Below are 17,775 nucleotides of genomic sequence, written 5' to 3'. Positions count from 1 at the left end.
TGTGCAAGATTTCTTCATATGATCATGTACTCCAGGCAATGTACCGTGTTTACATTGCATAGCCTACACTGCTACATATACCTCAAAGAAACATAATCTTTGTTGCAGCTAATTTTGTGGAGAATATGGAGCTTCATTGGGGGATTCCTTGGGGTCAGAAAAGACAAGGAAGCACCGCAAAGTGCCAAAGAAGTCAGGATGCCAGTTATGCAGCTCCTTCAGCGTCCAGGCAAGCCAAGACTTCTACTGCAGCGCTGATAGTTTTGGTCTATCTGTTTTTTTTTTCTTTTCTATTTTATTTTAACAGTAGCCTAGTATCACTTCTGTTTGTGATTGTATTTTTGTTCTGAAATCATGCAGGCTTATTTATTCCACATATTTTTCAGTTGGGCTTAAACAGAGAGCGAGACTAGCAAACACATGAGCAGAGAGACAGAATCGACTGCAGCTTCTTCAGAAAGTACATTTTTCTTATTACAGAAAGAGTAAAGTACCAGAAGAGGTACCGTTGGGTACTGGTAAGGAATTCAAGGTACTGGCACTGGTACCAGCACCATTTCAAATGTGAATGATACCCAATCCTAGCCTGTATACAGTAAATTTCTTTAGAGCAGAAAAATGTGTCAATTGATTCAAAATAATAATAGCAATATTTTGATGCTCATTTCCATCATTTATTAAGTAAAAACAACGAATGCTGGTGGTCAAACATAACAAGACCTTTGAATAAGTCACCTTGGAATGTGTGATGGAGACATTTCAAAAACTGTATTAATTTTTGAAAATTAAACAAGTGTTACTCTTAGGTTTGAAATGATTATGTACAGTTACTGAAAGCGTCATGAAACAAGTATGCGTATATATCTGTGTGTGTGTGTGTGTGTGTGTGTGTGTGTGTGTGTGTGTGTGTGTGTGTGTGTGTGTGTGTGTGTGTGTGCGCGTGCGCGTGCACGCCTGTGTACTGGATAAAGATTAAGATCAACCTCACCGCAGGAGCAAAGAACCAAACACAGATAAAACTGTGACAGCTCAAATATATGAGAAGATTAAAGGCATAATAAAGAACATATACAGTACTTTATGTTATCCTGCTTGAATAACTTGTGCCCCAGAGGGATTGTGACGGCCTCTGTATGTCCCTGCCATGTTTCTTCTCCACGGCCAGGACTCAAAGTGGCCTTGTGCCGACCGGAGCGCCTGCTCATTCTCACCCTGTCTTTGTTGGACAGGGCTGACGGCGTGGAGAGGGGAGAAGCTACAGCTTGTTTCTTTTGTTCCAAAGTTACAGCGGGGGTCACGTTCCCTTCCCATGCTCTTTCAGCTAAGAGCTGGTATTTACCAGCACGCTAATTTACACATTTAGCATGGCTCTCACTGTCTGGCACTGGGCCAAGTGGTGGAGGAGGAGGAAGGCGGGGGCGGGAGAAGGAGGCAGCCATGAAGAATCAGGGTTAAGGGGAGTGTACACTCTTAAGTATTCATAGTTAAAGTCCCTTGGTTATAGAGCTGGTTGTTCTTCCAATCATACAAGTTCGTCATCTTCTGTGTTTGATGGGAAGCAACCCAATTTTAGTTTTCACTGCCAATCTCATTTCAAGTCAGTCCACACTGAGGCAACTCTTTGACATTTTGGGCAAAGCGCTTCTTTGCCGTCTCACCCAGAGACAGATGAGAAGATCAATATCTATTTCATCTCTGTACATACAGAGACAAAGACAACCCAGACATAGCTCAAAAACAAGAAGCAAGGGAAAACTTCTGTCAGAAATGAATCATAGTCTTTCAGCATTTCCCGCATTTTGTATCTTAGTGACACTGTTAAGATGAAAACATTTTTCCACATGATGTCATTGGACATCTGCTCACTCGCAGGAGATGTAACTGTAGGAACCAGTGTAAAGACACAGATACACAGTACAAGTCAGACAGGAGAAAGTGGATGGAAAAGGGTTGTAGTTATGACTGTAAAGCCAAAGTAAATGGGGTATATCAGGGGAAAATGTTAAAAAATCCCATTGAGATATGTTTTAGGACATGCAGTATAAAATAATATAATAAGTATTTGTGTCTGACACAGTATTTTCCGAAAAAAAAAAGTGTTAAAAGACAAACAATGGCATCTACTACTCCCTTGAAAACTCCAAAACTTAAGAATATACAAATATTAGTTTTAGAACTGCTGGATAAATAGGCCCTCATTTATCAATCCTACATAAAAAAACAGCACACATCTCAACACAGAAATGGTCTACAGAAGGGGTTGGCATGTAATTAATGAAATATTCATATGTCGCCAATCACAGCATGGGGATGCTTCTGAACCCAGAATATGTTGCATTGATATTCTGGGTTCAGAGGCATCACTCCTTTAGTTAATGACATAGAGAAGCATATCATGGCCAAAAGGAGAAACTTCTCTGAGTTAGAAATAGAAATGAAAATGTCCCAGGTCCAATTTAACCACTATGTTGCTACATGTAGCTACATGCTACGTGAAATATGTGATCTTAGTTGCCGATTCTTTCTCCCTAATTTCAGATTATACTATTACTGGAACATGAGATTATGAAGGTTTTGGTTTAGAAGCTTTTAATTGATGAAAGTTTTGCTATATTTGGTTATAGTCATTCTAAGTCCACTGCTACATGTAGCAACATGCTATGTTTCTGATTGCATCTCCCTAATTTCGGGTCCTATTCCTTTACATATATATATTTGTGTGTGTGTGTGTGTGTGTGTGTGCGTGTGTGTGCGTGTGTGTGTATTTATTTAGTTTTTAACAGGTATAAAAAGGAAGTGGAGAAAAAAAATTAAAAATAAGGAAAAGATAAGTAGATAATATTCCTGCTGGAACACATCCATTTGTGTTTGGAAGCTTTCACGGGTGATTTTTTTTTTTTTTTATTGACAAAAGTGCGAATGTACTCGTTTACAGTCATTTCCCGGCTGCAATGACATGCAGAGACTCTGAGAACGCAGATGTAGAAGACCTGGAAATGCTGACCAATCAAAGCAGATTGGGCTTTACCAGCAAGGCGAAGGGTAAATACAGCACAGACAGTATCATAAAAATGTTGTTTAACCATACATATGTTCTACAGACACCCAAAATACAAGTGTGAACCTACAAGTGAGCATAAAAGGTCCCCTTTAGACTTTATTCTACCGTTAAACCACAAGACTGACTTCCAAGTCAGACACTAGTCCCAAAAAATGATTGAAAATGTTGATGTATGCCTACCACTGTTCCGTTAAATATACACACAGATAACCACATAATATGATATCGTGGTTATGACAGTTATTGTGGTAACTGTGCACACTAATATTTAACATGGTCGAGTGCAGGATTTGCCATGGTCTTAAACCATAATCTTACATCAGGGTAATGTGTTCTTGAGGAAAGATAAATGAGATTGGAGGGAGTTGACAAAAACAATCTCACCACAGGGTCCTTTCAGTAGCTGTTTTGGGGCTTTTAATACTCATACCATTAGTGTTCAGATGTATATTTTGTGGAAGCTTGTACTGTAATAGCTGCTGCCTTTCTAAGCTATATTGACATTGTATGAGCGCCTCGGTCTCAGAAGGAAGGAGGTTGTTGGGAAATTGGACAAGCTGAGGTTAGTCTGTGCTAAGAGTCAACCATGCTGGCATATAGCACACTACAATAAGATGAGCTATTAACTTATAACTCTGGCAAAAGGCCCCTAGGAAGTAAGGAAATTTATGTTAAGAAGCAAGGATCTTAGAGGCAACTGCCACATTAACTCACCCTCACACCTACACTTTCCTGTATGTAATGACGGATGGATGGGCGGGTTTGGATTTCACATTTAATCCCGCCAAAGTCTCTCCCTGTCTTTCTCATCCTCTCTGTCTCTACTGCCTCCTTTATCTAAGTCTCTTTCAACTCCCCCCTTTTTTTGCACAAAATTATTATCCTAATGCACGCAACAGCTGAACATGAGAAATGTCAGAGAGAGGTTATGTAAGAATTGCCTGTGAGGTTCACTCAACATTTTTTTGCTTTCAATGTGCATCTATTGACAAAATATTGACACATTCTCAGATTTCCTTAACCAGACTCCGACAAGCATCTATCACTAATGCACAAATACTACTGTTATAAATAGAATTAATATGTCTCTGGTTGAGAAATCAACATTGCCATTAGCCAGTCAAACAACCTCTGCAAAATTATCAAGGCCATTAAACTTGGATTTTCACACAGTGGACAAAAAGGTTTTTGGTTTTGGTTTAAAAAAGAACATGTGTTACATAACTTATTATATGTTATGGAGGTTAAGTATATTATGTAAGTTAACTTGTGTGCATAAGTTAAAATAAGTTATTGCTGACTACCCTGGACATAAACAGCGGCCTCCTGGGTCAAAGTTCTGTTAGTTTGGCCCACACATCCCCTAAAACTTTGCCATACCCAGATTTTGAAGCTTTATAAACTACATCACCTGACTTTCTCAATTTCTTCTGTCATAATTACTAATTACTAGCTCGAGGTTGCAGTCTAACAACATGAAAATATAGGAGGTGTAGAGCCATACTATCCCACTTTATACTCCCAAAGACAACGGATAAAATCCATTCAATGGGCTGATAACATTTGATTTGGATAGTTAAAAGACAGTCCTTTTAACCCTTTGAAACCAGGGAAAATTGGCTTGTTTTTTTTTTTAAAAAAAAACACGGGAAGAAAGGTATATGCAACTTAAGAAGAAATGACCCAGAATTAAACAAGACATTAAGTGAAAAGTTTCTTTTAAAAATTACTTGAAATAGAGCAAAACCTAAACCAAGAAAAGCCCCAAACAAACAACAACAAAAATGGGAGAGTAGATAAAGGGAAGTTACCTTAAAAACTGCTTAAAAATTATAATAATCCTTTAAAAATAATTATAAATACATAATTAGGACAAAGTACCTAAAACACTACATTGTACATTTTATAGTAAGAAAAGTAAGAAGACATATTATTGCTGTATATCCATGCTGCTTATCCCTGCATAAACATTTCCTCATCTTTTAGCACACCAGTCCTCAAGTCTTAGCTGCTTGGAGAGTTTCAGGAACCTAGCACCGATGTTTCCTGTCTTTCTGTTCTTGACCAAGCCCCTTTCCCTATCAATCAGCCATGGTAAGCAAACAACAACATGAGGGCTTTCTGGCAAAACCAAGGAACCAGGTCTGCTTTCTATAAACATTCCTCAAAGAGACATGAGGGCTTGATAAGAAGAAGGAAAAAAAAAAAAAAAAAGAAAACAACTTCTTCACCCTCCCAGTCGACTGCTGGCATACACACATACACACATGGGGCACATACTTCACATAGTGTTCACATGGGTGCTCAGTCATACGGAATAAAACAGCACTTCTGACTTGTTTTTTTTACAATAATTGATTTGACTAAACATGAATTATAGCCAACTAATTTCACGCTTTTTCCATAGTCTTGCCAAGAAATATAAATTCTTTACAATCTAAAAACTTTTATTTTAATGTATTACTATCATTATCATACTATTTTTTGCACAAAGTTTGTACTTGTGCACAGCTATATAAACATTTTTAAAAAGATTTTTTAAATTCAAAACATTTGCACAAAAATCAATATGCTCATCCTTATCTGTGGACTGGATTTACTGAAGGCAGCATGGGGATTGGGGAATGGGGAATTCAGGAAACCAGAGCTCAGAAACGGTTTGCATTGGTATTACGTCAAAGTTATAAAAAGATCAAATTCAATGACAAAAAAACTGTTTAAACCAGTTAGTTTAGAAAACCTCAGTAAATAAACAGGGTGGCAAAAGCCCCCACCCACTCTTTTCCATCCTGGTGGCTGTACCACTGCTTTCAAATAACTTCTAATTCAAGTTGATGCCTTTAGAGCACAGCCAGGTTCCCCAAATCTGCTGTAAATCTGAAAACAAGCTATATGCAGTGATGTAATATTCAACCACAGAGGTTCAAAGCGACGGCATCTTGTCAAAGTCCATTAGGTTCACGTCAAAATATTAAAGTCAGCAAGTATATCCAGAGGTAGGGTAGAAATCGACTAGTGCGGTGTTGGAGGTGAATTCTTAGTATATGACATCATGATCCCCTGCCTCTCTTATGCCTGCTGAACAAACACACTGTTAGACATCAAAACTGGATCTGTGCTTGGGGGTACAGGTTAGCTCACTGGAATAAAAAACATGAAACTGAAACATTATACGTTTTTTTGTCTCTTTCTACTTTATTTTCTCCAATTTTTAATATAAAAGTTCCATAATAAGATGATCAATGTTAATAAGATTACCTGTTTAACCCAGGTGCAATGTATACCAATTACTTATTCTTATAAGTGTGACGACAGCAGGAATGTATTCAGTTAATGTTACATCTATTCTGATTGTTTATGTGCTGTGCTGACCTGTGATTGTGCGCCCTCATTGACGACCAATAACGTAATTTGTACGACCCTGACTGCAAGCAACCCTGGTGGTGTGCCAATCAGATTGAAATAGACCCTGGTCTGACCCACCTGGGTCGCAAAGCCAAGTAATTCAGCGTGGGTCAATACCTTCAAACAACCCTGGTTGAGTCCTCAGTGTGAACGGAGTACAGTTGACAAAGGAAACCATCAATCTTGTTCACATTCTACACGACTGGGTACCAAACTGATACAAAAGTGTGCATATTGTTCCATTCCCAAATGAGGAAAAGGGGTTATGGGGGAACTTTTACTCAATAGCTTCCAAAGCAAAGATTAATGTCTATCTGACTCAAAGTTTCACCAGTTGGATGGGCACTGATCCTAAACAAAGACCAAAATTTAACCAGAATAAGGCTGCACCTAATTCTACCTCTCCACCCACGTACAAAATCCAAGCACGTGCATTTGAGGGCATCGGGGCAACAATAGCCATTTAAATCTATAGATCTGCAAATTCAAAACTCTTCACATGGCTTAAACATAACAAACTTCAGCTGAGTTTCATTGAAGGCGCCACATTCAATAAAGATCATGTTGCTTTGAAGCCAAAAGAAAGATCTGTATTTGGGAGATGGAACCCTGCACGGGTCAAATAAGGCCATCTACCTCTACAACTATACGATATTGTGTCTTTTTCAGCAACTACATGTTATAGTCATTGGTTTGGAAAGTTTGGCAACTGATAGGGCAACCATGTCAGTGTTGTCACTGCAAATTGGGAAAAATGTCATTTGGTGATCAAAAATGTGAAGCCCCTTGTCAAACTAAAAAGCCATGCCAAAGACTGGGAACGCTTTTTACCGCCTTCTTTCTCATTCCTCAACTATGAAAATGTGAATGCTGTTCAAGAAAGGGCCATTATACCAGGCTTTAAGCTTGATTGCATGGAGTCATTTAAAAGATTAGCCGTCATTAAATGTTTCACTATAATGTTCCTCTTTTCAGGGGTATTATGAGGAGTTACTCTATTTAAGGGGAATTAGACTGTGAGGGTCTGCAGAAAGCTTTGGTCTGAGTGTGCTGGCACCAGTTATCACTGAACGACAAATGGGGAGAAACCATGATTGTGGGCAAGTGGTTTCATTTAGAGTTGAGCTTTTCTTGAGCAGAAACCAACCAAGTCATCATAGCTTTCTACCCAAAATGTCTAAAACACAAACCTGATGCACACGTTTGGTGAAACAGTTTGAGTTGTAGCACAAGGTAAAAACCAAACATTGAAACTGAACACATTACAACCGTTCTGAGTGAATGAACGAGGCATGATTTGGTCCATGTTGGTGGGCTTTGCCGTGTCTTAGAGGTACTGAAGTGTTACAGCCTCAAAGCAGTAAATTGTAAAGGGGTCCACTGTTCATTTTAACTGCAACATTTTTCTCCGGATATGTTCCCTCATGCACTCTTTAAACGCCTTCCTCTGGGCCTATGACAGCAGTTTCTCATACATGCCAGACGACCTGCTAAGTAACTACCTTAAGTGAAACATTATATGACGCCCTTGAAAAACGTGACGCTTTTACTGTGCCTTCATTGGATACTATTAATCATACTAAAAGCCCAACTGTAAGGCATGATGCTTTGGCAAGGCTATAGATTATTTATGTTGCTAATGTATTGCAGGTCCATGGTGTGTGCCAGCATTTCATCCAGAGGACAAAGGGTATAAATAAATATACATTACAGTTCTGCCGAGCGTTTTGTGAGGATAAAACAAATTCCAGTGATATAATGTAATTTGTATTACATTAGGCGGGATATCTATCAAGCCGTGTACTGGTTAGGCCCATACTGTATATGCAAGCTTTCTACTTGAGCATAACATTGAGTAAAAAATGTTCTTACTTGCTAATATTTCAATGTACTTTTGTGCTTTTAAATAAATACACACACATATATATATATACCTCTGTACCTATCTACATATCTGTCTATCTACATTTCTATCACTTGTCTATTTACATATCTATCTATCTATGTATCTATCCATCTATCTACATATCTGTCTATGTAACTACGTATCTATCTGCCCATTCATCTATCCATCTACCTTTAATGAATTGTGAGAAGAGAAAAGAGTAGGAGAACAAATATTACAAACTAGTAAAGGAAATAAAGGTTTGGCTTAGACAGCTCTCTTCTTTGTGGTTTATGTGGTGATGTGAATTGAAACAAGGCGTCCAGTCTTATAACAGGACTTTTTAAGACAGACATTTATCAAACACAAGTCCTCTGCAGTCACAGTGTCCTGTATCAATGAGAAACCTAATAAAAACAATCATAAAGGCTCTCTTTTACAATACATATTATTGCAAGAGGTTAAGCTGTGTCTGTAAGGACTGAAACACACACACAAACATGCTCACACACACACACACACACACCAAGGAAGGATTACCTCAGCAGAGAAGCATGAGAATTCATGCTGGTGGTTTTTTATGGTCCATGGACCACTGCCTTATCCCTAATCCCAGAAACTCTCACACACAGACATATTCTCTCACCACACACCTTTATAAAGTGCCCATCCATTCCTATGTGCCCCATCCTGGCTGTGTGTGCAGTTGTGTGTGTCTGTGGTTAGGCATCTATCATGAGCTGCCTAAAGGAGGGACGGGGGGTTGACTAAAGCACTGTTTCCCTGGCAGATGGTAATGATGAAAAATGTCTTTTCTGAAATCCAGTCCGGCACGGGCTCTCTGCCAGTGGATGTACGCCATTCCCACACAACCAGGAGTCATGGGTAATGCGGTTGTCCACGCAGGACAGTGCTGTGTTACATTCATGTTTGACAAGGAATGCTTCCAAGGAATGTGTGGGTCACACATCGTACAAGTGACAACAAATCTGATGTCAAATATTGCACATTACAGCATATATGGGCATTTTATACAATACTTTGACTAACAGTGGATCAGATGACTGTATGATCACTCACTGTGATGAACCCACACAGAATTATCACACAACTTTGCAGTTCCCCTCAGCTTTATCAAATGTTTTAGCTTTTTATAATCAAAATGACAGCCAAAGATTGTCCTTTCTAGCAACCTAACATTTTAGGCCTGTCTTGTAGAGTTTCAAAATCTAGTTATTTTAGTTTATATTGCGCTTGCATTGTCCCTTATTCTAAAAAAAGTAGTGTTTAATCCAATTACCACAAACCAACTCCAGTGTAAGAGCACTGGTCAGCGTCTGGGTCTAAAATAACGCTGTAATATACAATATAACCTGCAGTGCACACTGATGCTTGGGAACTTGGAAGCGAAGGGTTCCATGCACAATGCACAGGAAATTGGAGGTGTACAGCATTGTAACTTTGACTTATTTGACTCAAGCCCCTCTCAGACTGCTCGAAAAAACCCACAAACACCTGTCAACATCTGGCTTTTTTAATGTAGTAGGAAAGCTTACAATTGACATCATTCACACACACATCCAATGACTCTGGAGTAGTCACAACACTCAGGTGAACAGGCTAATTTAAACCCCTTACAGGTGAGATGCAATGGTACACCACCACAAAACATCACCCATCTCCTTCCAAGCAGTGCTATAACACTGATCCAAACTAGTCTGCACCGAGTTTTTAAAAAAGAGACTGTAGAAGTTAGAGATATATAAAAATAAGTAACCGCTGTAAAGTTTTCACAGGCCTCCATGCTGCTTTCTAGTGTTTAATAACCTGTTTTCCAGACTGTCTGTGATGTCAAACATGAAACAACAAAAAACAACAACAACAAAAGCCCTCACACAAAAAGCCATACTCATTTGCTGCAGAGCCATGTACAGATCTCTCTTCTACTAGCAATGTTAAAGGACATATTCATCAGGTTCACTGATATTTAAAAAAGCCACATATGCATGCTAATCTTGGTGGAAACGGGGTTTTAGTGGCCTGGTGTAAGACAGTTCCATCAAGCGGGTTATTGTTTAAAAAAATGTTAATATCAGTACCAATACCAGTACGCCTGATAGTTATACAGAGTATTTAATTTGATACGTTTATTTCTATTTCATTAGTTACCCATCATGTGAATAGAAAAATTCAGTTGCATAAAATCCCACCAGAGGTTTGTAGCATAACCAAACATAAAATTTTAATAGGATCCTGGCACCAATACACAGACTGTATGGATTGTAGCTGCAGCTGGAGTGGGCCAATCATACATCACATAAACTGAGGAACACTTGCAGTGATTGGCTGAGGGCTAAATCATATAAATAGTCATTGTTTTCTATCGGGGTACAAACAGGATTGAGTGCAGGTATCGTATCACCAGATAAGTTTAATTACTTGATACTGGATTGTTTCGCTTATACATTAAAGGTTTCCAGTACTGATGCCGAGTCTTCCTGTCTACAATAACACTGGAACACTGGGATGAGGCCAGCAACAACCAGTGACGCCTGCATTTGGCTGCCATTGTGTTGCAACATCTCCATTGAACTATAGTACATTAATTCATCTATTAGAACCATATTTGAACTAGTTAAGACAACTTGAGGCTTATCTAACACAAAATGTAGTGTTGGAAGCACTTCTATCGCCTAAACAAATAAGAATCCATTAAGAATCCAGACAGCAGCACAGACAGGATTGATGGGGAAAATCACATTTGTCAGCATACAGTGCTACCTTGCAAATCTCTTTTCAAGAATACACTCTATGTTTTCACACTATGCCCTTATCCCTTTTTCCTCCCCAATTTGAAGTAAATTGGAGGCAATTGTGACTCACACTACATGCCAAAAATTCCCAAAGTGCTGTGGGGTTTTCTCACGCCTGGGGCGATGTTTTCTGTGCAACAACTTTTGCAAGGTCCTATTGTGAAAGACTGTGGCTGGGTTCACGGCAACAGACACACCAACAGTGAAATCAGTGGAAGGAGGTGACCACACACATATGAAAAAAAAAACACACAACAATACATTTTAAATAGATGAAATATAGCTTTTCTACCATGATTGTTTGATGGCTGCTTCTTTTTTACTTTGACCTTTGGGTCAGAACGAGTTAGTTAGTACAGTATGGTAAAAACAGACAAACTAAAGTAGCCTCAATAGGTCCTGGGAATAAAAGAGAAGAGAGGAGACATACACCACTAATGTCATTCCAGTTATGACCATGGGCCACCAACCACAAAACATGGTAAGCCAAGGAGACCACACACAGACAGTACGGAAACAAGCACTGCTTTACATTAGAGAAATACAACTGTTCCTTTTACATACTCATTCACACACTTTCATGTCATCTATACCGGCTACGGAAGTCATACTGGGAGCAACGCTGTGCATAGATACATATAATGATTGCAATCACTTTTTTACACACATACATACTCATATCTTTTGTATAAATGCACACGAAAGAGCAGAACATACATTAAGCTACACACTATACTAGCATTGCACCTATTCCAGGTTACATGCCTGTAGTAAGAGCACCTAAAGCGTTCTCCCTACCACATAGAGCAAATCCATAATGCAGAGGGTTTGCTGTGAAACAGACAACTAAGATTTGGGACATCCAGCGCTCCGATATCCCCCTCTTCCAAGCACACTCCTTACCTGAAACACTGCGGTGGCCATCCTGTCTGACTGTGTGTCGTTCTCTCTTTCACTCTTTGCTTTTTTTTCTCTCTGTCCGGCTCTGTTTTAGTGCTGCATCGTCCTTTCCTCTTATCCCCTCTGTGCAGCAGAGAGGTTTTCTCTGCGCTCGGACCAGATGGCTAAAGCTAAATCCACTCAGTGTTACCTTGGTGCAGCGCAGAGCTGGAGGAGTGTACAAGTGTGTGTGTCAGAGAGAGAGAGAGAGAGTTGGTGTATGTGTGTTTTTCAGGCTCCGGGCTAATAGGTCTGGCTAGTCTCTCCCTCTCTCACTCCTCCTCCAAGAAAATGAGCATAAAAATGTCTAAAGAGTCTTTATGTGAGAGCGAGAGCGGGGAGAGGTGCAGCCAAAGGCAGATCTTAACATCCCACAACTGGAAACGGCGCAGTGCAGCACTCCTCGCTGAATAAGCAGGCAAAGTCTGGCTACGTACTATAGCTATTTCCCCTGTCTTTCCTCACACCGGGGTTTTCTCCTCCCTCTTGTTCAGTCCATTTTCACCCTCCTCCCAAACAGGGAGACACATGAGTAACGAGAACGGGGAAAAAATATTGAGCTGAATTTCCCAGGGAGATCGGGGGGGAACGGGACATGAGCTCGGGAAACAAAAGCACAGCTCTTTTCTCTCTCTGTCTCACTGTCTTTCTCGCTTTTTCACACAAACACACACACACACACACACACACACACACACACACACACACACACACACACACTCTACAGCTGCAATGAGAGAGCGAGTACTGTACCATGAATGAATCCATTGACTTCACGGCGACTCCAAAGTCAGACAGCGTCAACAGCAGCGTGGATATACATACTTATCAGTCAGCAGCTCAGTGTGTCTTTCAAGTCACAACGCCAATAAATCATGTTGTTTTGATTCCAAGAGTTCAGCTCGGTCTTAAAATGCTGATATAGTGAGATATCAGTGTGAACTTTGAAACCTGAAAATATGCAGAGTACAGTACGATACAGTAAGACAGCTGGAGACAGCTGCTGATCACTTTTTGATTACTGTCCCATATGGACAACTAAAGAAAAAGACATACATACTGTATATGTTCATTAGTTAAGTTTGCTTTGTTATGGTTTAACCCTTTAACACTTCAACATCGGTTTTCTCGAGCTGCATCCAGATGCCTTTCACAAGCATTTAAACCTTTTGAAACCTGATCTGATTCCTTTCAAAAATTCACGAAAAATCACCACAGGAAGCTTTGCAGGAAGTGCCCCACAGGCTGTGAGGAATTGTGAGGAAACAGGCAGGGAAACTGTCAGACAATTAGCCAGGGAATTTTATTATATATTATCCCAAAAAAAAAGGGGGGCATTACCTAAAATTACTAAAAATGTCATTGTTTAATTTTTTTATCACTTTATTGATGTAATTTTCTTTCTTTTCTTTCCTTTCTTTTTTTTCCAGAAGATTTTCTTGAGGCTTTTTACTCATTTCTTGCTGTTTTTTGGGCCATTTCTTGTTAAGTTGTCTGTCGCCCTCTTTCTGCCTTTTTGAAATAAACCAATCAATTAAAGAAATCCTCCTTCCCTTTGCCGACTTGCATTTTTCTTCACACTGCAAAACTTTATCAACTCCATTTCTGTGGCTTTGATTTACATGCATATAAAGATATAAAGACATTGATGGCAAGTTTTTTTTAGTTCTTAGACAGTGAACTGCCGATTTAAGATTCTGATCAAGTTTAGGAAGTCAGTAAAGGCTCCCACTCTGGTGCTGTCATGTTTGACAATAGACTGTATATATAAATTTGGACAACACGTCTCCACTTGTCTCAATTTTACAGACATGGCCGCTGCCTTTTTCTGCTGATGATGTCATTTGGAGCCAGAGTGAATGCAGTAGCAATTTTCATGGCGTCGAGTTTCTGCTCAAAACCCTGTCTGACCAATCTGAAGCAGGGCCATTGATTGTGATCAGCACCAATTGGCAAATACAGCTATCAATCATGACATCAAACACCTTTTTAAAGCATCAAATAATGAATTAAACACGTCGAACGTCAGCATGTTAAGAATTACCTAAAATGACAGAAACAATCTTTGGAAAAATGTATTTCACCTGTTCTTCTGAGATTTAGTTTGGCTCATGTACCAACCTACTGCAGCCAGCTACCAGGGGGTGATCAAAATGTTTTGGCTTCACTCTTGGTGAGTTGTCATGTCATTCATGTTTTTATACAGTCAATGCTTATGACACCAAAGAGGTCGATTATGTCCCCTGACAGGGCTCATTAGTTGAACTTACTGATCCTAAGTGATCAAAACACCCTCTCGCCCATATATGGTCACTCTTGCTCTACAAAACCAAGATGAAAATGCCAAACTTGCAGCTTCAAATCAACAGTCCACAAACCAATGGATAAGATCACAATATCTTCATCCATCATTTCACAAAGTTAATGAGCTGAGCTATGCAGAGTCAGGTTTAGTTTGGCTAATATCGAATTGTCAACTCTTAACACTCCTGTTTTCATCTACAGTCTGATATTGTCTCCATTCTAACCAGTTAGCATGGGGGCGATTTCCCTAATCAGTCACTAAAGACTAACGTATATCTGCCTAAATCGAACAGCATTTTAATTCCACTTTGATTCATATTCATGCCAACATACTGGTTTTACTGGGGGTTCAAGAGTGCAGTGATGTGATGTTAAAACTACAATGTCAATGGCAATTTTGAGAAGACATGCTATCTATGTTAAAAAAAAAAGCCTCAACAACAGCATTAGTCCTCTCTGTAGTGCTAATTGGCAAGTCATTAGTCCCCCCATGACGCTCAATGGATCAATTATTTTTCAACTGAGAAAACGCTGTCATAATAATAGACAAATCAGTCAAGGTCCAAGGTCTGGACCCTGTCAAGAGTCAGGTCATAATTCTTTCTGGACTCTCCGATATAAGTGATTCCTTTAACATTATAGATATGGATCCCATCCACTGTTAGCATTATGGATTAGTTTAGGTAGACTGGCTTTAATCTCACCTGGAATCACAATGGTAGTCAGGTCATTAAAGTACAGTAAAGAAAGCACTCTGACACTTTAATTCATTTCCACAGCCTCACCAGCTATTATCCAGTAGCAGACAAAAGGGACATTACTGAAGAATGTTTGGTACAAATTTGTAGCGCATTAAGTATTTCGCCTCAACATGGAAAGAATGGCTATGGTCTTTGAAGTTGCTCGGCAGTAATTACACGGAAGGTACTTCTAAACATTTCACCTTCAACTCAAGCCGTGATCACCAGATGTCGGCGCAGTAAGTGTTACTTAATTCGCTATTAATGACAAGAGCCAGGAAGGAAGGGAGGGCCGCCACAAAGGAGACATGTGGTTCAGGGCAACAAAACAACATGCTTGTTTATGTGACATGCACACCTTTAATGTAGGACCCAGGATTAACTGTGGGATGTGGGATTTCCCCTTGTTTTGTGGTGTCTGTGTTTGTCCGTGTTGCCACACTCACTGCAATGCAATTACGCATAGCGCATAATAGTTACATCTCTGTATGTCAGCGATTGTAAAGCATGGGAAAGTTACCCGTCAGTATTTGAGGCTATACCATGTTTCTCTTGGTCTAGTCTATTTCCTGTATCTTGGCTTCATGATCCTTCGTCTACTGTCGTAAGTGCGTAGGCCAAGGATTCTTAGTATTAGCTTGAGGAAGACTAGTTTCATGTAAGTTAGACAATTACATCAGTATAAGATCTTTAACAGAAATTAGTACAAATCCTTCCTATATGTGACTGGACAAACGCACCTACAGTATGGCTCGGCTGTCATTGTTCTTCAATTTTCCTTTTAAGATTTAAAAAAAACATCCAAACAATTTGAGAGATAAGCAGACAAGGGAAATTGAGAGATTGATAGTCCTATGCAGAGTTTGCTGTGGGGTGAATGAATAAAACGAAGACACAAAGACCAAAAAAGAGCACATAGTCTTGAGAAAAAGTGACATTCAGAGGACACTTAATAAATAATAAAGCAATCTGTTCTCTCTCCAAGCTTGTCCAATACCGACACTTGGTATGGGGACCTTAGGGTCAAACCCAAATGCACACCATTTAAGATAGTATAAAGGCCCAGACACACCAAAATGACATCAAAGAACAAGCAGTGATGAAGCCGACTGATGCATTGCCTCACTTCGCCTGTGTCTTAGCCAAAATGTTGCCACCACAAAAATTACAGCCAGCAGCCAACCAGCATAGTATGTTCTGTGTCCGCATGAGAGGAAATACCCCTCCATACCAGCAGACGGCAGTAGTTTGTAATGTTTCTTAAAAAAGGGGAGCCGAAAGACAGTTTCAATGCTATTTAGCCAGTTACCACATTTACAACAAGTCCAGTGTTGAAAGAACAAAGCATATTTACCATGCGTCACAGTGCAGCAATACAAACTATTGTATTTTGCTTAAATGGTCAACAGCTAAAGAAAAAAAATCTTACTTTATGTAACATGTTTGTTTCAATCTCACTCCCTCATGACATTCGCCCTCAGTTTATTATCAACAATTCTGTTTCTCTTTTAGACTGCTAATGACCAACACTTCGGGACACCGCTTAAAGATGCTCACTGATGGCCTGACATTGACCAATGGCTGACCATCGGCTTGGTGTGTCAGGGCCTTGAAGAGCAAGAAAGTCTGAATAGAGAGGACGGGATGGACAGATGGGTCAAACAAACACAGGACTTTCAACATGTCCTGTCCCATGTGAAAGCAAAAGTCAGTTATTTTCACTTTGTGCAATACATCATTTTGACATTAGGCAGTTACTTGCACATGAAAGTGTTTATTTTGAAGACTCTGTGTGCATGCAGAGAACAGAAACTGACATGTCAAAAACTGATGTGAGAGGTAGAATATCATAATTTTATAGTGCTACTGACCAAGCTGCTGTATTTTGTGGGCTTGGGAGTGAGAAGGTGTTGGATTAACAGAGAATATGACAGAAGGAAAGGGAGGGACATAGAGAAGGAGGACATCTGGGTGAGGTCCAGTTTCATGAGTCTGACTCAGGCTTTCCCAGGCAACAGCAGAGCTGAGCAGATCACTGTCCCCCAGCGACCAGCGGAACGTTTCACCAACGCCCAGGCAGCTTACAGATCAGATTTAACATGGATTTTTCTCCTGGATGGTCATGATTAAGCAGTAGGAGCTCTGTGGAAGCAGGCATGGGACGGAAAAGTTGTCACTTTGAATCAAAAGACGGGCTGGAGATACGTGGGTGGGGAACTTGAACAAAAAATGTCTCAGAGCTCCTTCAGCATGTAATAAGGAGATGTCCTCCAGCGAGTCATTTCACACACAGCTGTTGTGGTGGTCAGGGAAGATTAGAGATACCGGAAAAGGGTGCATGCTCACCAACTGTTTCTCAGAAAAATAAAGGTTGTCTTGTATAGTTTCTGCAACTGCATGCTCTACAAAGTCATCCCCTTTACTTATTCCCTCCATCGCTGTCTCCTGCATGCACTTGGCCCATTGTTGACATTCTTTCCAGCAACTCTTGATTACTCCATCATGTTAAAGGCTGGGCGTTCCTGTTTGTTTTCTCTGCTGTATCTATGCACATGTCGCGACCATGCACTTACTAAATACATGGCCATAAGCCATTTCTCCTTGTGTAAGCCCTTTGCTCATGCACCA

At 39.9% G+C, this 17,775-nt stretch overlaps 1 protein-coding gene across 8 annotated transcripts in view; it reads right to left on the bottom strand.

The window, feature by feature from the left end:
* tns1b (tensin 1b) overlaps nucleotides 1-17,775 on the bottom strand; it is a 188,047-nt gene that overhangs the window by 100,320 nt on the left and 69,952 nt on the right. The window contains exon 1 of one of the 8 annotated variants that reach the window (XM_042494938.1): nucleotides 12,068-12,516. The exons of the other annotated variants lie outside the window; for them this stretch is intronic. Within the exon in view, the coding sequence (XP_042350872.1) occupies nucleotides 12,068-12,088 (21 nt within the window). The 5' untranslated portion in view covers nucleotides 12,089-12,516. Of the gene's footprint in view, nucleotides 1-12,067; nucleotides 12,517-17,775 lie in introns of those variants that run through there. 8 annotated transcript variants of the gene reach the window in all.

The sequence above is a fragment of the Plectropomus leopardus genome, chromosome 10, assembly GCF_008729295.1.
Source record: "Plectropomus leopardus isolate mb chromosome 10, YSFRI_Pleo_2.0, whole genome shotgun sequence".
Taxonomy (NCBI): Eukaryota; Metazoa; Chordata; class Actinopteri; order Perciformes; family Serranidae; genus Plectropomus; species Plectropomus leopardus.
This window is presented reverse-complemented; position numbering and strand designations above follow the sequence as displayed.